The sequence below is a fragment of the Cetorhinus maximus genome, chromosome 9, assembly GCF_964194155.1.
Source record: "Cetorhinus maximus chromosome 9, sCetMax3.hap1.1, whole genome shotgun sequence".
NCBI lineage: Eukaryota > Metazoa > Chordata > Chondrichthyes > Lamniformes > Cetorhinidae > Cetorhinus > Cetorhinus maximus.
Window position 1 is genome coordinate 54,045,496 of NC_135887.1, and position 27,431 is coordinate 54,072,926.

Genomic DNA, 27,431 nt, shown 5'->3' on the forward strand with positions numbered 1-27,431 from the left:
TTCACCTTGGTCATAAGAATAGAAAAGCAGGATATTTTTTAAAAGGCATGAAACTTGTAAATGTTGATGTTCATAGAGACTTGGGTATACTCGTACAAGGAAGACAGGAAGTTAGCATGCAGGTACAGCAAGCAATTAGGAAAGCAAATGGCACATTGGCCTTTCATTGTAAGTGGATTGGAGTACTAGAATGATGAAGTCTTGCTACGATTGTATGGGGCTTTGGTAAGACCACATCTGGAATACTGTGAGCAGTTTTGCTCTCCATATTTAAGGAAGGATATACTTGTGTTAAAGGTGGTACAATGAAGGTTCATTAGATTGGTCCCTGGGATGGAGGGGTTGTCCTGATCTGAGTTAGACTAAATTGGGTCTGTATTCTCTGGAGTTTAGAAGAATGAGAAGTGATCTTATTGAACACTGAAGATTATGAAGGGGTTTGACAGGGTAGATAGTGAAAGGTTATTTCCCCTGGCTGGGGAACCTAGAACAAAAGGGCACAGTCTCAGGATAAGGGGCGGATCATTTAGGACTAAGATGAGGAGAAATTTCTTCATTCTAAGGATTGTGAATCTTTGGAATTCTATAACCCAAAAGGCTGTGGATGCTCCATCATTAAAGATATTTAAGGCTGGGATAGACAGAGTTTTGATCTCTGAGGGAATCAAGGAATATGGGGAATGGGCAGGAGAGTGGAGTTTTTTTTATTCTTTCATGGGATGTGGACATTGCTGGCTGCAATAAGAACATAAGAAATAGGAGCAAGAGTATGCAATTCGGCCCCTCAAGCCTGCCTCGCCATTCAATAAGATCATGGCTGATCTGCCCCAGGCCTTAACTCCTCTTTCGTACCAGCTCCTCATAGCCCTCAACTCCCCAATATTTCAAAAATCTATCTACCTTCTCTTTAAATACTTTGAGTGATCCAGCCTCCACAACTCTCTGAGGTAGAGAATTCCAGACATTCACTACCCTCTTAGAGAAGAAATTCCTTCGCATCTCAGTTTTAAATGAGTGTCCCCTTGTTCTGTAACTATGTTCTCTAGTTTGAGATTCCCCCACTAGTGGAAAAATCTTCTCAACATCTACCCTGTCAAGCTCTCTCAGAATCTTATATGTTTCAATAAGATCACTCCTCATTCTTCTAAACGCTAATGAATAAAGGCCTAACCTGTTTAGCCGTTCTTGATAAGTCAACCCCTTCATCCCAGGAATCAGCCTAGTGAATCTCTTTTGAACTGCCTCCAATGCCAATATATCTTTTCTTAAATATGGGGACAAAAACTACACAGTATTCCAGGTGCGGCCCCACTAACACCGTGTACAGTTGTAACAAGACTTCCCTATTTTTAAACTCCAACTCCTTAACAATACAGGGCAAAATTCCATTTGCCTTCTTAATCACCTGCATGCCAAGCTTTTGTGTTTCATGCACAAGAACATCCAGATCCCTCTGTGCTGCACTTTTTTGGAGTCTCCCTCCATTTAAATAATAGTCTGCCTTTTGATTCTTCCTACCAAAGCGCATGACCTCACACTTTCCTACATTAAACTCCACCTGCCAAGTTTTGCCCACTCACTCAACCTGTCTATATCCCCTTGTAAATTCCTTATGTCCTCATCACAACACGCCCCCTCAGCTATTTTTGTATCATCAGCAAATTTGGATAAATTACACTCTGCCCCCTCCTCCAAGTCATTAATATAGATGGTAAATAATTGAGGCCCTAGGACTGACCCTTGTGATACTCCACTAGTTACGTCTTTCCAACCTGAAAAAGACCCATTAATCCCAACTCTCTGTCTTCTGTGTGTTAACCAATCCTCAATCCATGCTAATACATTACCCCCAATACCGTGAGCTTGTGCAATAACCTTTTATGTGGCACCTTATCAAATGCCTTCTGGAAATCCAAATCCAAATCCTACATCTACTGCCTTCTGGGAATCCAAATCCTTTATCAACTCTGCTTGTTATATTCTCAAAGAACTCAAGCAAAATTGTCAAACATGATTTCCCTTCCACAAAACCATGTTGACTCTGTTTGATTGCATTATGCTTTTCTAAATGTTGTGCTATTTCTTCCTTAATAATGGACTCTAGCATTTTCCCAATGATAGATGTTCGGCTGACTGGCCTATAGTTTCCTGCTTTTTGTCTCCGTCCCTTCTTGAACAGGGGCGTCACATTAGCGGTTTTCCAATCCGCTGAGACCCTCCCAGAATCCAGTGAGCTCTGGAATATTTTGACCATTGCCTCCACTATCTTTGCAGCCACTTCCTTTAAAGCCTTGGATGCAGGCCATCAGGTTCTGGCGACTTGTCTGCCTTTAGTCCCATTAGTTTGTCAAATACTTTATCCCTTGTGGTACAGACTGTTACAAGATCTTCCCTCCCATTAGCTCCTTGTTTATCTGATATCTTGGGGATGTTTATAGTGTCCTCCACCATGAAGACCGATGCAAAATATTGGTTTAAGTTATCTGCCATTTCCCTGTTCTCCATTATCAATTCTCCAGTTGCATCCTCCAAGGGCTCCATGCTCACTTTAGCCACTCTATTTCTTTTTATATACCCTCTTTATTAGCTTTTCAGTCATCCGCTGCTGGTTCCTAAATAATTCCCAATCCCTGGCCTACCACGAGCTTTTGCTGCTTTTTATGCCTTAGTTTTTGATTGGATGCTCTCCTTGACCACCTTTGTTAACCATGGGTGGTTCATCCTTCTCATCGAGTCCTTCTTTTTGACCGGGATAAATTTTTGCTGAGCATCTTGAAATATCTGCTTAAATGTCTCCCACTGCTCATCCACTGACCTTGCCCTTAATCTATTTTCCCAGCCATCTTTAGACAACTCTTTCTTCATACCTCTGTAATTGCCCTTATTTAAGCTGAGGACACTGGTTTGAGACCTGAGTTGCTCGCCCTCAAACTGAATTTGAAATTCTACCATGCTGTGATCGCTACCGCCTAGACGATCCTTAACTTCGATATCTCTTATTAATCCTACCTCATTACACATTACTAGATTTAGAATAGCCTGTTCCTGGGTTGGTTCTACAACGTATTGCTCTAACAATCCCTGATGCACTCAACAAATTCGCCTTCCATGTTACCCCTGTTATGCCTACCCCTAAGTAAACATTTACTGCCCATCCCTAATTGCCCTTGAGAAGATGGTTGGTTGTGAGCTGCCTTATTATCTGCTGTAGTCCATGTGGTGTAGGTATACCCACAGTGCTGTTAGAGAGGGAGTTCCAGGATTTTGATTCAGTGAGAGTGACAGCAACAGCTGAGGCCCAAGATTAGCCATGATTATATTGAATTGCAGGCTCGATGGGCCGTTTGGTCTACTCCTGCTCTTATTTCTTATGTTCTTAAGAAGCCCTTTTCTATCCATTCTGCAGCCAACCAGTCAGCAGCAAGATTGTTAACATGTACCAACCTAATACAAACACAGAAGCCTGACTAATCAGCAGTAGGATCCCATATTTCCCTCCTCCACTATATATAACTCCCCCTTTCACCTGTCCCAGTCATTCCTCCAGGCAGTGGGCAGAGTACACTGCCTCAAATGTTGAGACCTACCAATTCTTCCCAGGAACTCTTTTAAGGTGGCAACTGCTTTTTTCAGAGCAAATTTTACATGGTGTAACCATAAAATTTTCTTACTGAATTATTAATTTAATTAATAATTTAAATTACCAAATTTTAGTTTTAAAAATCTTGCTTAACTGCAGGTTGAGTGAGTGACAGATGGAATACAATGTGGAGAAGTGTGAAATTATCCACTTTGGTAGGAGAAATTAAAAGAGCAGAATATTTTTTAAATAGAGAGAGACTAGGGAACATTGGTATTCAGAGGGACCTGGGTATCATTGTACATGAATCATAGAAAGTTAACATACAGGTGCAGCAAGCAATTAGGAAAGCAAATGATCTATTAGTCTTTATTACAAAGGGATTTGAGTATAAGAGTAAAGAAGTCTTACTACCATAATAAACGACCTTGGTGAGGTCATACCTAATGTACTATGTACAGTTTTGGTCTCCTTACCAAAGAAGGATGTACTTGCCTTAGAGGGAGTGTAACAAAGGTTCACTAGACTGTTTGCTGGGATGAGTGGATTGTCATAAGAGGAGAGATTGAGTAGACCAGGCCAATATTCCACTGAGTTTAGAAGAATGGGAGGTGATCTAATTGAAACAAATAAAATTCCTAAGAGGTTGAGGGGGTAGATGCTGGGAGTGTGTTTCCTCTGGCTGGGGAGTCTAGATGAGGAGGCACAGTTTTGGAATACAGGGTCGGTCATTTAGGACAAATTTCTTCACTAATGGTTGTGAATTTTTGGAACTCTCCAACCCAGGGAGTTGTGGATGATCTGTCATTGAATATATTGAAGACAAAGATCAATAGATTTTTGAGTACTAAAATAATTAAGGGATGTGGGGATAATGCAGGAAGATGGGGTTGAGATGGAAGATCAACCATGCTCTTACGGAATAGTGAAGTAGGTTCATAGTGCTGAATGACCTATTGCTGATTCTATTTCTCATGTTTTACCTCCTTCCTCCCTCTTTTAATTATTTATCTCTGACTACTGTGGAGAAGCTAATGGATTCCTTGATCCTTCCTGATTGGCAAGCTGACAATCAGTGCTCTTACAGCTCCTTCTGTCAGGAAGATATAATAATCTTCACAATGTTATTGGAGTTGTGAAGTTTTAGAATGTGAGGTATAAAGAGAACATATGCGTTCTTAAATAAACCAGAGTAGCTTGAATTCAAAGGAGGGGTGAAATGTTTCACCTAGCCAGAAGAAGTTAAGAAACAGAGAATTTATTTTCCCAAAGATTACTGCTAAAATTAGTACTATGATAGATTATTATTAGAGAGGTAAAGTCCAAAGACATAGTGAAACAATGGGAATTTGCATTCAAAGGGGAAAATATGTATAAAGGAGAGAAGGCTGTGTGTAAGGGCAGGCAATTTTAAGATCTAACACAATTGTGAAAAACCTCTAGCATCTAAGCCTCAAGCTGCTGTCGACAAGGAGCCAAAACTGAAAAAACTCACTTTGAATTCGACTGTTCAGGGTGCCTTGTTACTTTGCCTGGGTCTTTTAAAATCTATGTGTCTTACTGTTGCCTTAACAGAAGCGTAACTGCGAGTTAGATTAATCAGGAGAGCTTAGAGTTATTATAGTAGTAATTTGTAGGCCTATGTATGTGCTTAAAATTATTTACTTCATTAATAAACATTTAATTTAGTTTTGTAAAAACCCTCTAAGACTCGGTGGACTTATTACTAATGAATTCAAGGTACGCATTTTGAAATAAATGTACAAATTGTAAAACAGTTGTGGCAGTTGTTTCAAGTTTCCCTTTGGGGTTTGAGCAGCTCAGCATTTACCATTGTCTGTGCCATAACACTGGCCATGAAAATCATTAGGCCTTGCATCTATTTCATTGAGTGGATGGATGAAGTTATCACACCATAATGGATTAATAACAGAAAGTGTTGGAAAATCTCAGCAGGTCTGGCAGCATCTGTGGAGAGAGAGAGAGACAGAGTTAACATTTCGAATCTGTGAGTCATATGGGACTCAAAACGTTAACTCTGTTTATCCACCCACAGATGCTGCCAGACCTGCTGAGATTTTCCAACACTTTCTGTTTTTATTTCAGATCGCCAGCATCTGCAGTACTGCGCTTTTATTTTAGTACATCATATGGAATTAGAAACACACAAATTTATATCCAGGATATAAGGCCTGGGTTTTAGGAAGGGTGAGAAATGGGTCCTGAGTCCCCACTTTCTGACAGCTGAACCACCTCGGCAATTTTACCACAGGTGGTTTCCTAATTGGCTGCTGGCAGGTCCACCACCCAATTAAGGATGGCGCATGAGCTCTCCATGCTGCCGACTCAGAGGCCAGCTGTGCCACTGGGAGAAGTGGTCACTGCTGAGGTGGAGATCATTGGGGCTGCTTTCTCTGCCTGCGGCCCCCCTCTTTGTGCCATCAAACTTGGCCACCCCCAGGCTGCTGCAGGCAAACTGTCCATTTAGATGACAGTCTCGCTACAGGGCAGAGAGTTGCCCCATCATTGCCAAAATACCAACAACAATGTTAAATGCCCTTAATTGGGCTTTTAATTATGGTAAACAGCTGCTCATCTCCTTGGAGTGGGTAGCCTATCCACTTCTGGTTCCGCTCTTGGGGAAATTTCCCAGTGGCAGGACCGCATTGGGGGCCAATCCGAAGTTCTCCCCATGATTTTACTGCAACCCCCCGCCTCCCAAACCTGTCTCTTGAGGGTCCGTAAAATCTTAGCCTAAGAATCTCCAAACTATTCTTTGTGTTGTGGTCAGAGAGCAGATCAATGAGCTGTTATAGTTGTTTAATTCTTGATCTGTATAATTTAATTTCTACAATAAATTTAAATGAGTATATTAGCCTGAGCTACATATTACATCTGTATTATTTTCCACTGATTTGAAAAGATCAGGAGTATTGGGCAACATCCTCTATTACTGACAGTGCATCTCACAATAGGAATAGGATTTATTGGTTGAAGTCAATGGAAATTTGAATGAAGAGAGTTGTAAAACAGCTGTTAATTTTCTTTCATTTAATTTACATTATCACACAAAGTTAAAATTGCCCTCATAATGTGTAGGAGCTGAAGATTTATTTGTAAAAAGACTCTTTTTTTGTTGTGACCATAAATAAATGGCATGTTGGGAATTAGCTTGATTTATGCACAGGGGGAAGTCATAAAACACTGACTGAATAGGGGATCCAAAGGAAAATTGGGTAAGGTTTATAGCTGATCTGAGAGCTGATCCATTTCGCCAATATAACAGCCACTGAAGTTGAATTTCACTCCCATATAACCTACAGATTCCCTTAACATGCTGACCAGTGAGTCATTGTACTGATCACTGGTGTGGTCTATACTCACGGGTGGGGAACCGGCAGGACCACATCATCAGAGCGAACCTGAAAGAAATTCAGAATCCACTGGCAGTGGGAGATCTTTGGGGGTTGGTTGACCAAGGACTGGATGTAGTCAGAAAGAGTACTCTGTCTGTTCTCAGTGGCCTTGTGACCCTCCAACCACCTGGGAGCTGTGAAGAACACATACATGTGTCATAGTTCAACAGAAACATAGGAACATAAGAACATAAGAATTAGGAGCAGGAGTAGGCAATTCAGTTCCTTGAGCCTGCCCCGCCATTCAATACGATCATGGCTGATCTCATTTCGGCCTCAACTCCAATTTCCCACCCTCTCCCCATAACCTTTCAACCTGTTACTAATTAAAAATCTATCTATCTCCTCCTTAATTTATTAGCGTCCCGGCATCCACTGCACTCTGAGGTAGTGAATTCCACAGATTCACGGCCCTTTGAGAAAAGTAATTCCTCCTCATCTGATTTAAATTTACCACCCCTTAGCCTAAAACTATGGCCTCTCATTCTAAAATACCCTACAAGGGGAAACATCCACTCCACATCTACTTTGTCCATCCCCTTTAGCATCTTATATACCTCCAATTAGATCTCCTCTCATCCTTCTAAACTCTAGCGAGTAAAGGCCTAAACTGCTCAATCTCTCCTCATAAGACAAGCCCCGCATCTCTGGAATCAATCTAGTGAACCTCCTCTGAACTACCTCCAATGCAACTACATCCTTCTTCAAGTAAGGGGACCAAAGCTGTGCACAGTACTCCAGGTGCGGTCTCATCAATGCCTTGTACGGTTGCAACAACACTTCCCTATTTTTTTACTTTATTCCTTTAGCAATAAATGCCAAAATTCCATTTGCCTTCCTTATTACCTGCTGTACCTGCATAACAGCTTTCAGCGATTCATGCACGAGGACACCCAGATCCCTCTGCACTGAAGCATTCTGAAGTTTCTCTCCATTTAAATAATAAGTCGCCTTTTTATTCTTCCGACCAAAATGGATAACCTTTCACTTATCCATGTTAAACTCCATCTGCCAAATTTTGGCCCATTCACCTAACTTGTCCATATCCATTTGTAAATTTCTTATTTCTTCATTGCAACTTACTTTCCCACCTATTTTGGTGTCATCTGCAAATTTAGCTATAGTACTTTCTATCCCTGAATCCAAGTCATTAATATAGATTGTAAATAGTTGGGGCCCAAGGACCAAACCCTGTGGCACCCCACTAGTTACAGCTTGCCATCCAGAAAAAAACCCATTTATCCCGACTCTCTGCTTTCTGTTGATTAGCCAATCCTCTATCCAAGCTAATATATTACCCCTAACTCCGTGTGATCTTATCTTGTATATTAATCTCTTGTGCAGCACCTTATCAAAGGCCTTCTGGAAGTCCAGATATACTACATCTACAGGATCCCCATTACCCACTTTGCTTGTCACATCTTCAAGAACTCTAGCAAATTAGTCAAACACGATTTACTCTTCATAAAACCATGCTGACTCTGATGGATTGCTTTTTGACTTTCCAAATGCCCATTACTACTTCCTTAATAATGGATTCCAACAATTTCCCAATGACAGACGTTAAACTAACTGGTCTATAGTTTCCTACTTTCTCCTCCGCCCCCCACCCCCCCCATCTTTTGAATAAGGGTGTTATATTAGCATTTTTCCAATCCACTGGAACCTTTCCAGAATCCAGGGAATTTTGGAATATTATAGCCAATGCATCCACTATCTCTGCTGCCACTTCCTTTGAGACCCTGGGATGTAGGCCATCAGGTCTTGGGGACTTGTCACCCTTTAATCTCAATAGTTTGCTCAGTACTTTTTCTCTAGTGATGGTGATTGTTCTATGTTCCTCCCTCTCTATACCCTCTGCACCTCCTGTTACTATTGGGGTGGTACTAGTGTCCTCCACTGTGAAAACTGAGGCAAAATATTGATTAAGCGTCTCTGCTATTTCTGCGTTCCCCACTATTAACTCCCCAGTCTTGTCCTCCAAGGGACCAATGTTCACTTTAGCTACTCTCTTTCTTTTTATATACTTGTAGAAGCTTTTGCTATCAGTTTTTACATTTTGCGCTAGTTTTCTTTCATAATTTACCTTTGCTCTTTTTATTATTTGTTTTAGTAATCCTTTGTTGATCTTTAAAAGTTTCCCAATCTTCCAGCCTGCCACTGACCTTTGCAATTTGGTATGCCTTAGTTTTTGGCTCTATGTTATCTTTAACTTCCTTGCTTAACACCCACCCCCCCCACCCCCCCACCACCTCCCCCCCCCCACCCCCCGGCCTCTTACCATCTTTCTTTCTCTTTGGAATATATTTTACTTGGGAGGAATTGAATATCTCCTTAAATATCTGCCACTGTTCATCAACTGTCCTACCTTGTAGTCTTCCTGCCCAGTCCACTAGGTCCAAATCTGCCCTCATACTTACATAGTTACCTTTGGTTAACTCCAGAACACTAGTGTGGGACTCAAGTTTCTTGCTCTCAAACTGAACTTGAAATTCTAGCATGCTATGATCACTCTTCCCTAGAGGATCCTTTACTATGAGATCATTAATTAATCCCATCTCATTACACAAAACCAAATCCAGAATAACCTGCTCCCTGGTTGGTTCCACAACATATTGCTCCAAGAAACAATCTCTAATACACTCCTTGAACTCTCCCTCGAGGCTACCCTTGCTAATTTGATTAGTCCAGTCTATATGCAGATTAAAATTACCCATGATTATTGCCGTGCCTTTCTTACATGCTCCCAGTATTTCCTGGTTTATACTGTGCCCTACTGCTGAACTACTGTTTGGGGACCTATAGATTACTCCCACCAGGGACTTCTTTCCCTTGCTATTTCTTATTTCTACCCAGACTGACTCTACATCTTGCTCTGCAGTGCTTATATTATTCCTCACTATAGCCCTGATCTCTTCCTTTACTAACAAAGCTACACCACCTCCTTTTCCTTCCTGCCTATCCTTCCAAAACACTGAGTACCCTTGGATATTCAACTCCCAAACCTGTTCTCCCTGTAACCACGTCTCAGTAATCGCCACCAAATACCTATTTATCTCTATTTGCGCTGTTAACTCATTAGTTTTATTCTGAATGCTGCATGCATTCAGATACAAAGCCTTTAAGTTTGCCCTATTGTCGATTTCCCCTACTCTTATATGATTCTTTGGTGCAATATGGTGTTCACGCACTCTGTCCCTTCCTTTCACTTTTTGGTAACATTCAGCCTCGTCACTAACCTGCACTCTTACCCTCTCCTTAAACTTTGATTTTTTTATATTTCCATGGTACTGAACCCTCCCCCCGACTATTTAGTTTAAAGACCTATCTACAACGCTAGTTATGTGATTCGCCAGGACACTGGCCCCAACATGATTCAAGTGGAGCCCGTCCGAACGGAATAGCTCCCTCTTTCCCAGTACTGATGCCAATGTCCCATGAATTCAAACCCATTTCTCCCACACCAATCTTTGAGCCATGCATTTACCTCTTTAATCTTATTGACCCTGTGCCAATTAGCTCGTGGCTCAGGTAGTAATCCGGAGATTATTACCTTTTTGGTTCTGCTGTTTAATTTAGTCCCTAGCTGGTCGTATTCCCTCAGCAGAACCTCTTTCCTCATTCTACCCACATCGTTGATACCTATGTGGACCATGACAACGGGATCTTTCCCCTCCCACTCCAAGTTCCTCTGCAACCCAGATGAGATATCCTTAACCCTGGCACCAGGTAGGCAACACAACCTTCGGGACTCTCGATCCTGGCTACAGAGAACAGTATCTATTCCCCTAGCTATACTATCTCTGATGACAACTACATTTCTCTTTTCTCCTCTCACTTGAATGGCTCCCTGTACCACGGTGCTATGTTCAGTTTGCTCATCCTCCCTACAGTTCCCGCTCTCGTCCACACAGGGAGCAAGAATCTCGAACCTGTGGATAAGGGCAAGGGCTGAGGCTCCTGCAGTGCTACTTCCTGGATCCCTCTACCAGCCTCACTCATAGTCACACCCTCCTGTCCCTGACTACTGGCCGAGTTTAAGGTAGTTAATCTAAGGGGTGTGACTGCCCCCTGAAACACAGCGTCGAGGTAACTCTCCCCCTTCCTGATGTGTTGCAGTGTCCGAAGCTCAGACTCCAGCTCATCAACTCTGAGCCGGAGATCCTCGAGCAGCCAACATTTCCTACAGATGTGGTCACTAGGAACCACAATGGGGTCCACCAGCTCCCACACCATGCAGCTACAACACATCGCTTGGCTCTGCATCTCTATTTTATTTAATTACTTTATAAATTTGTTTTTAAATTTCCTGCTGGTCTTTAGTTCATCAATCTGTAAAATATTTCTCCTATTTACCTTTAATCTGAAAGCAAGTTAGAATAGAGATTCAAAATACACTTTTTAAAATCAACTGGGACTCGCTCTCTCTGCTGAGTTGAAGCTGAAGTGTTTGGCCTCTGATCCTGGGCCCCAGTAGTCACCTTTAATCTGAAATCAACTTGGAATAGGTAGTTCAAACTAGCAGTTACTTACCAACCAATGAACTTACGGTTTTCCTGTGATGTCACTCTTTTTTTTCACTCGGCGACAGTGACTGTAGGGGACACTCTTCCCAAAAAAGAAAGGCTTACATTTATATAGCACCTTTCACAACCTCAGGGCAGTCCAAAGCGCGTTACAGCCAATTAAGTAGGTTTTTAAGTGCATCCGCTGCTTTAATGTAGGACTCAGAGCAGCCAATTTGTGCACAGCAAGCTCTCACAAACAGCAATTTGATCATTCAGTCTGCTAATAGCAAATGCACGTGATATTGCTACACTCTGCACCAGTACATATTAATATACTGATCCTGGAGTGAAGTGGAGTTTGCAGAGGCACTGTGGGGGTTGGCGGGTGGGGGGAGATTCGGACATTATAGTGGATGGTGACTGTGAAATCTCAGGAAATGCTACTTGTGAAATAGCAGGGAAATTACAGGAAAATCAGAGAAAACACTGAACAGGAAACATGGAAGAGCAGCGGGCAGGAAATTGGAGGGAGCAGCGGGCAGGAAAGCAGGGAGAGAATTGGGCAGGAAATTAGGAAGAGATTTGTTCAAAATCTGCCACTTTGAACTGTGCAAGTTGTGTTAACACCCTGCCTTTTTCAATCACCTCCAGCTAAACACGCCCCAGCCATTAGTGTTATATAAAGGCTAACCATCCCCTCCAGGTGAAATGCTTTTGAGTTACTCTTGCTGGTGCAGAGCTTTTTTAAAATTTGTTCTCAAGGGATGTGGGCATCACTGGCTAGGCCAGCATTTATTGCCCCTCCTTAGTTGCCCTTGAGAAGCTGGTGGTGAGCTGCCTTCTTGAACAACAGCAGTCCCTGTGGTGTAGGTACACCCACAGTGCTGTTAGGGAGGGAGTTCCAGGATTTTGACCCAGCGGAAGTGAAGGAAGGGCGATATATATCCAAGTCAGGATGGTGAGTGACTTGGAGGGGAACTTCCAGGCGGTGGTGTTCCCATCTACCTGCTGCCCTTGTCCTTCTTGATGGTAGAGGATAGAAATTGTGGGTTTGGAAAGTGCTGTCTAAGGAAAATCCACCCATTTAGCATGGTGGTAGTTCCACACAACACAATGGAGGGCATCCTCAGTGTGAAGATGGGAAAGATAGGACTTTGTCTCCACAGTGACTGTGCTGTGGTCACTCCTGCCAGTACTGTCGTGGATAGGTGTCTCTGTGACAAGTAGATTGGTGAGGTTGAGGTGAAGTAGAGTTTTCCCTCTTGTTGATTCTCTCTTCACTTTCTGCAAGTCCAGTCACTGGAAGTACATTATCCTGTATTATTGGAGGAGTTTTGCACCTTTTTGGATTCACAAGGGAGTCATGCTGGACCTTAACCAGAATGTCAGAAGAGTTGGAAGGTTTGTCAGGATAAACCTGCTTTAGGAAATGGGAATACAGTTGCAGTCCCTCTTGAGCTGCAGTATTGACAGGGAGATGGAGTCAAGGGCAGTAGAGGGGAAACTGCGTACAGAGGGAGGAGGGGAGCTCTCTGTAGAAGGTTCTACCCACCAAGTGTCTCTGAGGAGCATTTCTCCCTCAGCCTCTGCCAGGAACTGTGCATTTCACCAAAGAAGTGCTCACTGAACTGTACAAAATCCTGTAACCTGGCCTGCAGTCACACAGCAGGGTGAGGACGCCGCTGCCTGTGGCCATGAAGGCCACTATTGTGCTAAATATCTACTCCAGTGGATCCTTCCAGGAAGGAGCAGGAGATATCAGCAACATCCCTTGGCCTGCCCTCCACTGTAACATCAAGGTGTTAACAAAAGCCCTGTATAGATGGAGAGGGAACTGCAGCACGTCATTATCTTCTCACTAACCACTGAGAAGCAGGAGGAGAGAACACGTGAACTTACCTGGCTGATGGGATTCAAAATGATGCAGGGTATCATCAATTGTACACATGTGGCTCTGTGGGCCCGACACGACAACAGGGAGATTTCTGTAACTGCAGGAGCTGCCAGTCTATAACGCCTAGTTGGTGTACAACCCTGTCTAGAAGATCTTCTTAGTCAGTGCCTGCTTTCCTGGCAGCGGCCATGACACCATCATCCTGTGGCATTCAGCCAGAGCTGCGATCCTAGAGCCATCATTGAAGAATCAGAGTCCGTCTGCTGGGTGACAGGTGTTGTGTTCGGTACGACTGGTTAATGCCTCTCCCCTGTCAGTGGACCACATGAGGACAACACACCTACAACAAGGGGCATGCGCCAACCAGGAACCATCGGTGGGTGTCCTGAAACAATGATTCCACTGCGTGGACCAATCAGAGGGAGGTCTCATTAGTCACTGGAGTGCATCTCCAAGTTTGTTCTCGTCCGCTGCATCCTCCATGATCTTTCTTTCATGAGGTTGCAGCCCTTGTCATCAGGTCTTTGAAGGCTTCCTCAGGAGAAAGGGGAAGAGGAGACATGGACAAGGCATCTGGGACCCCTTCACTCCAGATGGGCAGTCTATGAGTGAATACTCTGGTTCCCCTGAATACATCTCCACATCACCATTGCCCTACAGTTTCCCAGCTCTCCATCCCACTGTTACACATCAAAGTCTTGCCTCTTGACCAAAATCCTGAAATAAAAGACACCACCAAAAAAAACCATTCCATAATAACTTTATCCCACAACCCTTCAAGAATACACTCAAACTAAGCTACTCACCCCAGTGCATCCCTTTGTTGGTCCTTGTGCTCCTACACAGTATTACCCCAGTGGCTGCAGTATGGCTGGTGAGAGGTTGCTGATTTTCACTGCGGGAGACTGAAGTTGGGCTTGCAGAACGATCTCGAGTAGCTCTGGGCTTTGAGCACCTGGTTTTGGATGGCACCACCTCAGCATGGGCACCAGGCACCAGGATTCTGGCTGGCTGACAGGCAACAGTGAGAGCACTGGTGGAGTGGCAGTGGTAGGAGCACCAATGCCATCCTGAGAGAGGAGAGCAGGTTCATGCTTCACGGAGCCACTGCCACTCCCTCAGAGCAGCTGCATCCTGGGCGTCCAAGTAATCTAGATTGCGGGGCTGCTGTGAGAGTCTGTCTGCCCTGATGAACATTGGTGTCTACAGCCACAATGACAGCAGTCTGGGCCTGTCTGACCCCCAGCTGAGCCTGCATGGCAACAGGCAGGGTTTCGTGACCTCAATCTGAGCTTTCACTGCAGCACCGAGACATTGGGTGAAGTCTGCTTCTGCTGCAATGGAAGCTGAGACATCGGCTGCCAGAGGCTGCATCACAGGCGGGTCCACAAGTGCTTTCATGGAGTCAGCCACCACTTCCATGCCAGAGAGGGTGGGTTCTAAGCTCTGCACAAAGTCCTGTGCCGAGTTGGAGCCTGACTCCTCCAATGATTTTGCCAGTGACATGCAGCTCTGTGACAAGGCTGCCAATGCCAGTGAGCGTCCACATGATTTTGGTGTGGCTGATCATCACATTGCCTTACTGATGTCCTCATGTCCTCTGCAGCAGAACCCATCTGCGACTTTGCCCTCTGGTGACCTGGCACATAGAAACATAGAAAATAGGAGCAGGAGTAGGTCATTCAGCCCTTCGAGCCTGCTCCACCATTCAATATGATCATGGCTGATCCTCTATAATATTGCAGTACTCCCACTCTCTCCCCATACCCTTTGATGCCTTAGATTCCAGGAAACTATCTATTTCCTTCTTAAATATATTCAGTGACTTGGCCTCCAGAGCCTTCTGTGGTAGAGAATTCCACAGGTTCACTACCTTCTGAGTGAAGAAGTTTCTCCTCATTATGAACTCCCCTGACCTGGCTAGCTCACTCACCACCCTCTAAAGTTATCACAGTGCCAGTATCTGGGCTGGTGGCTGCGGGCATAAGGTCAAGTGCCAGGAATTCTTCCCCAAGGGTCTGGTGTAACTCTAGCCTTCACAGTGAGGCTGTATTGGCTGGTCAGGCTCTTAGATACCTGAAAGCAGAAACACAGAACTAGAGAGTTACGAGTAAGGGAATGGGGTGGGAAGGAAAGCAAGCGGTTCACGGTCACACCATCTGAAGCTTGCCAAATATCAGGACAAGGGTGAAGTGGGAGTTTGAGGAGGAGCATAAGGCAGGAATATAACATCATCCTACTTTATTCTCGTGAGTGCCAGATGTGACAGCCTCTGTCACAGCTGACCCCATGATGCAGAGCACTGTCTCCTCCAGAGGCCTCAGTCAATGCAGTCACCCTTTTCCTCAAAGATTCTCCGCTGCTCCCTGTAGTTGGGTACCACCTTGTCCTGCGAGAGAGGGAAGTGTACCAGTGAGAGTGTTGCAATGTGTTTGGGTGATGTGCCTGTTATAGCTGAATAGCTGTAGTTATGTGAATACAATGAGAGGTGGAAGTGGTGCTGGCAGAATTGGTATGTGTGTGAGGGTAAGCTGGTGAATGCCTGACTGTTAGTCCTGATTGCTGCTGGGTAATTGATGGAGTCGTGGTACATTGAGTAGTGTGTGAGGTTGGTGATGCAGTAGGTAGGAGATGGCATTTGAAGGTGTGTTCACTTGTGTGATCATTGAATTTTTCCAGCGCTGCAGTCAAGTCCTTGGGGCCAGACTCTGGACCCTATGCAGGGCGCATTCAGCCATTTCCTTCTCAGGGCTTATCTTGAGGCTCCTCTCAACATGGCTCCTCTCCACCTTTCCACTTCCTCCAGTGTTACATCAGAAATTCTGGGTGTGCTTACTCTGACCTGTTGCTCCATTTGCTATCCTCATCCTTCCAGTCAAGCCTTCCAGAGAAAGCCTGCAGCAGCTCCTGCTGAATGGCAAACTGTGCATTGTGATAGCCACACACGCTGCTGGGCCTCATGATCTGTCAGCAGTGTGTTCCACATTGGGCTTCCTCAACAGTATCAGACACAGGGATCGTGAAACATGGCGTTATTGAACTTTTCTCACTTGGTTTTGTGAAACACAATCGCAAAGCAACAACCTGTATCAACAGAAACCTTCACATGCACTGTTTTCATGTGGCAAGGCCAGTTAATGAAAACTTTCCAACTCTAGGATATAAAGACAATTCATTGATGATCCCAATCTACGGGGGTCCACAGAGAGAGGCATCATCCTGAAAATTTCTCTCCCCACCCCCTACCCTTAAATAGAGAAAGCTGATGAAGCAATCTTTCTCACCATGATCCGCAACTTGTACAAATTGTAATGACCTACCTGGTAAATGTGGGAGAGTTCTGCTTTTGGAATCTATTTCCCCAGCTTCAATAGGAAACATTTCCTTCAGCACTTTCTGATAAGAAAAACAAAAAACTAAAACTGAAATTGTTAAATAGAAAACATCAACTTGTCTTTAACAGATAAAATTCCCAAAGTGCCTCACAGGGAGTGTAAAGTAAGAAAATGCCAAAGAGAGGCACATGATCTAAAGCTTTGTCAAAGAGGTGAATCTTAAAGAGGCAGTAGAGGGAGGTGGAGAGCCTGAGCACTTTAGTGGGGGAGAGGGGGAGAGATAATTTTAGAGGGTAAGGAATAGGTGACTGAAGGCACATGCTAAAAAGAGGAAAGGGGTTAAACGAGATCTTAATAAGGGTCTGCACCTTTAAGCTGGGCTGGTGTTGTGACAGCAATAATCTCAGTCAGGCCCTGCAACATCACCTATCTCCCATGGATCATGTTGGGGCAACATTGGTAAGAGTATCAAGTAATGTAAAACAAAGGTAAGAAATCAGGGTTGAGGTCCATATCAAACCTAATCTAACTAAATAACAGAGCAGGGTCAAGTAGCGGAAAAGCCTTCTCCTGCTCCGAATGTTCTTATAGGTGAAAGCATTACAGATGCCTGATGTCCCCATGTAATGCTCATGTACATATCTTTTTTTTGTTCATGGGATGTGGGCTTCGCTGTCTGGGCCAGCATTTATTGCCCATCCCTAGTTGCCCTTGAGAAGCTGGTGGTGAGCTGCCTTCTTGAACCGCTGCAGTCCATGTGGTGTAGGTACACCCACAGTGCTGTTAGGGAGGGAGTTCCAGGGATTTGACCCAGTGACAGTGAAGGAATGGTGATATATTTCCAAGTCAGGATGGTGAGTGACTTGGAGGGGAACTTCCAGGTAGTGGTGTTCCCATCTATCTGCTGCCCTTGTCCTTCTAGATGGTAGTGGTCGTGGGTTTGAAAGGTGCTGCATAAGGAGCCTTAGTGAATTCCTGCAGTGCATCTTGTAGATGGTACATACTACTGCTACTGTGCATCGGTGGTGGAGGGAGTGAATGTTTGTGGTTGTGGTGCCAATCAAACGGGCTGCTTTGTCCTGAATGGTGTCCAGCTTCTTGAGTGTTGTGGGAGCTGCATTCATCCAGGCAAGTGGGGAGTATTCCATCACACTCCTGACTTGTAGATGGTGGACAGGCTTTGGGGAGTCAGGAAGCGAGTTACTCATCACAGGATTCCCCGCTGACCTGCTCTTGCAGCCACAGTATTTATATGGCTAGTCCAGTTCAGTTTCTGGTCAATGGTAACCCCCTAGGGTGTTGATAAGGGGATTCAGTGATGGTAATGACAATACTTTCCAGCAGGAGGGGTTGTGGGAGTCACAGATTAACAAACACAGTGGAGACACTGATTGATTTCCCTCTGGTAGGCCCATGGGCAACAAAGCCAAATTTTGGGAATTCTTTCTCAGGATTTGGGGGTGGGGACAGGTGCGGGTTGTCACTGGCTAGGCCAGCATTTGACACCAATCCCTTGGGCTGAATGGCCAAACAAGCCATTTCAGAGGACAGTTAAGAGTCAACCACATTGTTGTGGGTCTGGAGTCACATGTAAGCCTGATAAGGATGGCAGATTTCCTTCCCAGATGGGTTTTTAGAATAATCAATGATAGTTTCCTTGGTCACCATTAACGGAATTCAAATTCCACTAGCTGCCATGGTAGGTTTTGAATCCATGCCCTCAGAGGATTAGCCTGGCTCTCTAGATTATTAATCCAGCAATATTAACACTATGCCACTGTCTCCTCCAAGGGCTTTTGATGCTCCACTTGGTCAACTGCTACTGTGAGTCACTCTCGCAGAACCGGGTGAAATGAACTCATCCAGCCCCAGATGTTGACCTGGTCTCTCAGGTCAATGGTTGGAAACATGTTCCCAGATGAGTGAGCATAGAAAGGCAATTAGAGGCAAGCGAATGAAATGGAGGAATTCACAGTCAAAGATGAGCGATGTAAAGCTCTCTTTTTACCTCTGGATTAGTAAATGATATTTTTTAATATGTCGAAGGGATTTTCTGTTTGCATACTGTCTGATTCTTTCCCTCCTCCCCCTCCCATATAGTGAAGCCAGGGTGACAGCAGCAGCCAGCTACTCCTATTTGAGGAGAGGGTAGAGGGGGAAAGGAATTGAAGGATATGCTGATAGTGATGGAGGAGGGTTGTGTGAGCCATAACACCAGCAGAGACTAATTGGGCTGAATGGCCTGGTTCTGTGCTGTAAATTCATTGGAACTCAATAATACTAAAGAGCCTCTGATTAAACTGCTCTAAACAGCCAGCAGGTGATGAATGAGGATAGAATAACTGACAGTGACTCATTCCATCTTGTTCCATTGCACTGTGGGTTAAGGCAAAAAAAAGTTCACTTCCTCTTGTCTAGATATCAAGACTGAACTTTTAGCATGAGATCTGTGATAGAGTTGGAGCGATGGCAAGTCTGGTGGGCAATCATGACAGAAATACAAGTGTTAGCTTTCATGACAACAGGGAGGCAAGTGGCAGAGAGGGGGGAGGGGCAGAGAGAGGGGAGAGACAGAGAGTGGGGAGGGACAGAGAGGGGAGGGTCTGAGAGGGACAGAGAGAGGGTAGTGGCAGACAGCGGGGAGGCAGGGAGAAAGCAGCAGAGAGGGGAGCAGCAGCTGAATATGCTGGCTCACATTGTAGCACAGCTCCTATTAGTTCCTACTGGGGCTACAATTCTATCAGCACCTACAGCCCTACGCTAGTGGATGAAGTGTACCCATGAGGAACTATAAGCCCAGTCGGAAGTATAACTCCTTTAGGAACTGTAAGCCCTATACACATGTTCCCATTGAGACCTGTGACTCCTGTAGAAATTGTATCCAGTAGGAACTGTAACCCAAGTAGGTGTCTTGGCGAGTTGCTATTATGCATCTTGTAGATGGTACACACTGCTGCAACTGTGTGCTGGAGCTGAAGGGAACGAATGTTTAAGATGGTGGATGGGGTGACAGTCAAGTGGGCTGCTTTGTCCTGGATGATGTTGAGCTTCTTGAGCGTTGTTGGAGCTGTACTCATCCAGGTAATTGGAGAGTATTCCATCACACTGCTGACTCGTGCCTTGTCAACAGTGGACAGATTTTGGGGAGTCAGGAGGTGAGTTACTCGCCGCAGGATTCCCTGCTTCTGACCTGTTCTTGTAGCCACAGGTATTTATATGGCTAGTCCAGTTCAGTTTCTGGTCAATGGTGACCCCCAGGATGTTGATAGTCGGGGATTCAGTGATGATAATGCCATTGAAGGTCAAGGGGCGATGGTTAGATTCTCTCTTGTTGGAGATAGTCATTGCCTGACATTTGTGTGGCACAAATGTCACTTGCCATTTATCAACCCAAGCCTGAACACTGGCCTATAGTTGCTGGGCTTAGCCTTACACCCTTTTTTGAATAAGGATGTAACATGTGAAGTTCTCCAGGCCTCTAGCACTACCCCTGTAACTAAGGAGAATTGGAAGATTATAATCAAGGCCTCTGTAATTTCTACCCTTACTTACATTAGTATGTGTGGCTTCATCTGATCTGGTTCTGGTGAGTTGTCAATTTTAAGTACAGCCAGCCTTTCTAATTCCTCCTCTTTGTCAATTTTGAGCCCATCCAGTGTCTCAACTACCTCCTCTTTCACTGTGACTTCGGTAGCATCTTCTTCCTTGGTACAGGCAGATGCAAAGTATTCGTTTAATACCTCAGCAACGTCCTCTGTTTCCCCATTTTGGTCCCTAATAGGCCCCACTCTTCCTTTTACCACCCTTTTACTATTTCTATGCCAATAGAAGACTTTTGGATTCCCTTTTATATTATAATATAGAGTCTCTATTCATCCCTCTCTCTTCTCATTTCGTTTATCACTTCTCCTCTGAACTTTCTTTATTTGGTCTGGTTCTCATTTCTTTAACAACCTGACACCTATTATATGCACTCATTTTCTGCTTCATCTTACTCTCTATCTCTCATCATCCAGCGAGCTCTGGATTTGTTTATCCTTCCTCTCCTCCTCGTGGGAATGTACCTCGACTATAGCCAAACAATCTCCTCTTTAAAGGCTGCCCATTGTTCCATTACAGCTTTGCCTGCCAATCTTTGATTCCAGTTTAGTGTTCTAACTCCACTGAAACTGGCCATCCCCCAGTTAATTATTTTTAGTCTGGATTGCTCCTTGTCCTTTTTCATAGTTAACCTAAACTTTGATCACGGTTCCTTAAATGTTTCCCTACTGGCACTTGATCTAGAATCTTATTGGGCTGGAAACATACAGATGTAGAAAATTCTCCTGAACATGCTTGAGAATTTCTTGCCACTCTCTGCCCTTTATATTACCACTATCATGATCTACAAGGATAATTAAAATCCCCCATTATAACTACTCTAAAGCTTTTGTGTTTTTCTGTAATTTTCTTGCAAATTTGATCTTCTATAACTTTCCCATTAGCTGGCAGCCTACAGAATACACCCGACAGTGGCTAAGGGAGTAAACCCGACACAAGAATCTGAAGAGAAGTCCTATCAGGTGGTTGGTGTTTCCCTCAGGTTAGATCCTTCCAGCAACTCATACAGCTGACTAGACCCCTGCCGTATAGGCTTTCACCTCTCCTCTGGATACCCAGCCTATGCGATCTAGAGTGGGGTACAGGTGCTGGGTAAGTCTGCACCTCCTGAAACCATGCTGAGACTATGCAGCAAACAAAAAAAGGTAACCTTTTGGCTTGTCAACTGATATGTGAGGACTATATGCCCTGGCATGAACAACAACCCACACTCCGCAGTTTCCAGGTATTTATGTTTTTGTTTTGGATTTCCAGCATCTGCAGTTTTTTGCTTTTAACTTAGTAGCCAAGACAGCCCTGATTGACCATGAGCTACACAAACTTGGTGTCAAGCAAAACTCAAGCTTACAAGATGCACAACATAAACCCAACAGATAAAACATTGCACCCCTGAAAATATCCAAAACAGCCGTATAAAAGACAGGGAGAAGCTGTGCAAGCAAACACTGGATCAACTTCTGTAAAGAAATCCAAACTGCCTGTGTGAATGGCAAGCTATGAGCTACATATGCTGGGGTCAAGAGGGCACTTGGTCCTACCATCAGCAAAGTTGCCTCTCTGAAGTGAGTAGATGGTGAAGTATTTACCGTTAGAAGTAAACAGATGTCCCACTGGGCTGAACACTGTGAGCTCTATTCCTGTGAGTTGGATATCTTCCAGTCCATGTTTGATGCTCTCCCACACCATCTTGTCAAGGATGAGTTAGATGAAGAACCCTCATCGCTCGAGCTCAAGAAGATCATAGACCACATGGCAAACAGGAGGGCAACCGGCAAGGACAGAATCCCAGCCTAACAACTCAAGCACAGAAAGTCCCATCTATTGCCACATCTTTATGACCTTCTCCCTCTCTGCTAGCAGGTAGGCTCCGTTCCACAGGAGATGCATAACGGAAAATTCATCACACTATACAAAAACAAGGGTGACAGAAGAGACTGCAATAACTACAGCGGCATGTCAAATCTTAGAGTCCCAGGGAAGGCCTTTGCTGGGTCATATTTAAAAAACTCCATCTACTTGTGTACCCAGAATCAAAGTATGGTTTCTGTGCTGGCAGATCTACTGGGGACATGATCTTCTTCATATGCCAACTACAAGAGAAGTGTAGAGAACAGGATATACCTCTTTACCTTACTTTCATATATCTCATTAAGGCATTCAATGCTGTCAGCACTGCAGGACTCTACAAAATTTTGGGCAGAATTGGCTGTCCACTGAAGCCTCTCAGTCTCATCTGCTCCTTCCAAGTCAACATGCACTGCACTGTACAGTTTGATGGCTCCACTCCGACAGTTTCAGAGTGAAGGATGGAGTGAAATGGGGCTGTGTCCTAGCCCCTGCTCCGTTTGGCATCTTCTTCTACATGATCCTGACCTTTGCCTTCGCTGTAGTTATGGAAGGAGGTTACTTACACATTAGGTCAGACGGCACTCTGCAATCTCTCAAGACGGAAGATGAAGACAAAAACCCATCGCGTCCTGATCCAAGAAATATGTTGATGATGATGATGATGATTCTCCCACACAGAAATTCAGCTACGAAGACTCATGGACTGTCTCTCCTTTGTCTGTAACTCATTCTCCCTGACTAGAAATGTCAAGAAAACCATGATCATGGGACAAGGTCTTAGCCCCTGATCGCACTGAATAATACCCCACTAGTAGTGGTTAGCAATTTCTGCTACCTTGGGTCAATGGTGACAGACAATCTGTCCTTTGATATCGACGCTGATACACACAAAGGGAAAGCAACTACCTCCTTTGACCGATTCATGAAACACGCGTGGAATAACATCAAGCTGACACTTAGGACTAATTGGATAGTTTTTAAGGTTTTTAAGGCACCTTGCTGTATGAGTGTGAAACATGGACAACTTGCAGCTATCAAGACAGAAGCTCAACAATTTCCATATTCATTGCCTGTGGTGCATTATGGGTATATCCAAGCAGGACAAAATCCAAAGTCCCACAGTCCTCTGAAAGACAGAGCGGTTAGCACTCATCAAAGAGGCAGCTTCGTTGGCTGGGGCACATCTGCAAGATGGAAGACGGTTGTATATCCAAGGACTTTCTATATGGTGAGGTAGCTGGAGTCAGATGACCAGTGGGACACCTAAAGCTCTGCTTCAAGGATACTTGCAAGCGTGACATGAAGGCCCTAGGCATTGATTATCGTATCTGAGAGTCACTAATTGACGACAGAGGAAAGTGGCATCATTTTCCATGGCATGCACCACCGCAATGATTAGTGGCTATAGTGGCTTGGCAACAGATGCCAACACCAAAAAGAGCCCCAATGACGCTCGGTAGCTTCATGTGTGGCACTTATGGCAGAACCTGCCTCTCAAGTATTGGCCTCTTCAGCCATCAGCAAAGGTGCATCATGTGAAGACCCCCCCCATCAGAAATGGATTGTTTGCTGCATCTCTACCATCTTTCGTAGATGGAAGAATGCCAACAAGGACATTGTTGCTTAGCTCTAACTGAATAGATTCTATCCTCAACTCCTTCTAGATCCTCTCTCTCCAGCATTGTAATATTACCCTTAATCGATACTGTCACCCCTCCTCCTTTCTTTCATTCATGTATTCGGGAATATTTATTACTCAGATCTGCTGCTTCTTGAGCCAGGTCTCCATTATCACCACAACACCATATTCCCATATGTCTACCTTTGCCTGCAGTCACCAATCTTATTTGCCACACTCTGCACATTCACATACATGCACTGTAAACATAATTTAGACCTCACGACATTCCCTCTTACTCTGACGCCACATAATACCTTACTATTTCCTACTCCAGTGCTGTCTGTCTCTCTAATTTACCATGCACGTTGTTTTTCATTTTGAATATTATCTCCTAGTTCCCATACCTCTGCCAAAATAGTTCAAACCCTACCTAAAATACCCCCCAACTTTTCTGATTGTAAATAATCTGCTCTCAATTCTGATCTAACCTAGTTTAAATACCATCAGCAAATCAACCGGTTTAAATGGTGCAAAGTGGCAAACCAGAAGCAGCTTGAATGACAAAGGTGAATTCGCCTCATCCTCTCAAACCCAATGGCAAGTAACATAGAAACATAGAAACTAGGAGCAGGAGTAGGCCATTTGGCCCTTTGAGCCTGCTCCGCCATTCATTATGATCATGGCTGATCATCCAACTCAATAGCCTGCTCCCGCTTTCTCCCCACACCCTTTGATCTCTTTCGCCCCAAGAGCTATATCTAACTCCTTCTTGAAAACATACAATGTTTTGGCCTCAACTACTTTCTGTGGTAGCCAATTCCACAGGCTCACCACTCTGAGTGAAGAAATTTCTCCTCATCTCAGTCCTAAATGGTCTAACCCGTATCCTTAGACTGTGACCCCTGGTTCTGGACTCCCCCAACATCAGGAACATCCTTCCTGCATCCATCCTGTCTAGTCCTGTTAGAATTTTATAGGTTTCTATGAGATCACCCCCTCATTCTTCTGAACTCCAGCAAATATAATCCTAACCGTCTCAATCTCTCCTCATATGTCAGTCCCACCATCCCAGGAATCAGTCAGGTAAACCTTCACTGCACTCCCTCTATAGCAAGAACATCCTTCCTCAGATAAGGAGACCAAAACTGCACACAATATTCCAGGTGTGGTCTCACCAAGGCCCTATATAATTGCAGCAAGACACCCCTGCTCCTGTACTCGAATCCTCTGGCTATGAAGGCCAACATACCATTTGCCTTCTTTACCGCCTGCCGCACCTGCATGCTTTCCTTCAGTGACTGGCGTACGAGGACACCGAGGTCTTGTTGCACATTCCCCTCTCAATTTATAGCCATTCAGATAATAATCTGCCTTCCTGTTTTTGCTACCCAAGTGGATAACCTCACATTTATCCACATTATACTGTGGGCCTCTCCCTTTAAAAATGACCATTAAGAGTTTTAGGGCTTCTTTGAAAGCTTAACATTGAGGAAGCTGATGCTGCTCAGTTTGAAAATGGCTGTTTGCTTTGACCCGGTGCCATAATGCATCAGATAGTTCCAGCATTCTGTTTTTATTGCATCAGATGTTCCTGCTGTCAGGTAAAGTTGGTTCACATTACAGAATCAAATCATTCAGACACAAGTGGATCCATTTTATCCCATTATAAATGCCAGGAAATGATATTAAAATAATAAACCACTTCAATCTTCTCAGAGCTGAGTGAACACTGACAATTCAATTTATGACAATGCTTTTATTTTTAATGTATCTCTCAACAGAGGAATAAGCCTGCTCAGTAATTCCTTCATGGTTACTAGAATCCACGTTAACATTATAATTACAGGCTAGCTCCTAATTAATATTAGCGCCTGTCCTTTGATGCTTTGTCCAATCACCTTAACGCTTATCCCCCACCCCCACCATCCCCAGCAACCTCCCACCAGGGTGAGTTGGCAGGTGTGGCACCACAAAATTGGGTGCCATGGCAGTGGTGGTATGCCCGTCACCTACCTGCCCACATCCGCCGCCACAGGAGGGGTTTAGTGGTCCACTTGCCCATGGCCAATTGAGGCCCTCGAGTGGCCAATTAATAGTCATTTGAGAGCCTCCTCCCACCGCCACTAGGGTGTTACCCAAGGCGGGGGAGGCCAGTGCCAATTGTGCAGACGGCCCAGTAAAACCTGGCAAGCCCTGTGGTGGGTGCCTCCTGTTCAGGCAGCTTATGCCCATTGGAGGCTCCCCCAAAGGTATTTCACCCCCCAATCTCCTGCATTTCCCCTCTTCCCCATCCTATTGATCCCAGTTCCTCTCACACCTCTCCTGGGCCTACTAGTCAGCCTGGCCTCAGCGAGAGCTGGACTTACCTTAGAGCCTGGCACAATGCTACTCATCTTTGGGACTGCCTGCAGAGCCAGCAGTGGCGCTGCCGGGACAAGATCGATGTCAGCCATTTGGTTGGCCAGCAGCTCTCGGAGACAGGACTTCCTCATGGAAGGGGGTGGCACCTCAAGGCAATTAAAGGCCCAATGGCTGTTAAATGGCTGCAACTGGGCAAACCAGCCAAGTGGAGCGGGGGCTTGTCACTGACTTTAATACTGGGGGTGGGGAGGAGGGGTGGAGACATGAGATTTGGCAAGTTTTTTAGCATAGGATGAAGTTGTGGATTTTGAAATAGACTCTCAAGATAAAACTAAAAGCAAAATATTGTGAATACTGGATATCTGAAATAAAAACAGAAAGTGCTGGAAAAGCTCAGCAGGTCTGGCAACATTTGTGGAGAGAGAAACAGAGTTAACGTTTTGAGTCCGTATGACTCCAGCTGTTCCGAAGAAGAGTCATATTGGGCTCCCTGTCCACAGATGCCTGCCAGACCTGCTGAGCTTTTCCAGAACTTTCGGATTTTATCTAAGATGAAACCCCTTGATGCTTGTTAATGAATACCTCTGAATTTGGGAATAGGACTGAGGACATAAAAGTTAACCACAGAATTCAGAATAAACTTTGTGACCCAGAAAGTGGTGCGAATGGGGAACTGGCTCAGACAGAATAGTTAAGGCAAATAGTATAAATACATTTAGATGAAGGAACTGAGGGCAACCTGGCTAAATTTGCAGATGATACAAAGATAGGTGGAGGGACAGGTAGTATTGAGGAGGCGGGGAGGCTGCAGAAGGATTTGGACGGGTTAGGAGAATGGGCAAAGAAGTAGCAGATGGAATACAACGTGGGGAAGTGTGAGGTCATGCACTTTGGTAGGAAGAATAGAGGCATAGACTATTTTCTAAATGGGGAGAGAATTCAGAAATCTGGAGTGCAAAGGGACTTGGGAGTCCTAGTCCAGGATTCTCTTAAGGTTAACTTGCAGGTTGACGCGGTAGTTAGGAAGGCAAATGCAATGTCGGCATTTATTTCAAGAAGACTAGAATATAAAAGCAGGGATGTGCTGCTGAGGTTTTATAAGGCTCTGGTCAGACCACGTTTAGAATATTGTGAGTAATTTTGGGCCCCGTATCTCAGGAAGGATGTGCTGGCCCTGGAGAGAGTCCAGAGGAGGTTCACGAGAATGTTCCCAGGAATGAAAGGCTTAACATATGAGGAACATTTGAGGACTCTGGGTCTATACTCGA

General features: G+C 44.5%; 1 protein-coding gene across 2 annotated transcripts in view; it reads right to left on the reverse strand.

The window, feature by feature from the left end:
* Positions 1-27,431, reverse strand: part of ncf1 (neutrophil cytosolic factor 1) — a 130,561-nt gene that overhangs the window by 66,434 nt on the left and 36,696 nt on the right. For both annotated transcript variants that reach the window (XM_078548756.1, XM_078548755.1), the window contains exons 3-4: positions 16,719-16,794; positions 6,965-7,130 (exon numbers count right to left, since the gene is read on the reverse strand). In XM_078548756.1, coding sequence (XP_078404882.1) covers positions 6,965-7,130; positions 16,719-16,794 — 242 coding nt within the window. The remainder of the gene's footprint in view (positions 1-6,964; positions 7,131-16,718; positions 16,795-27,431) is intronic.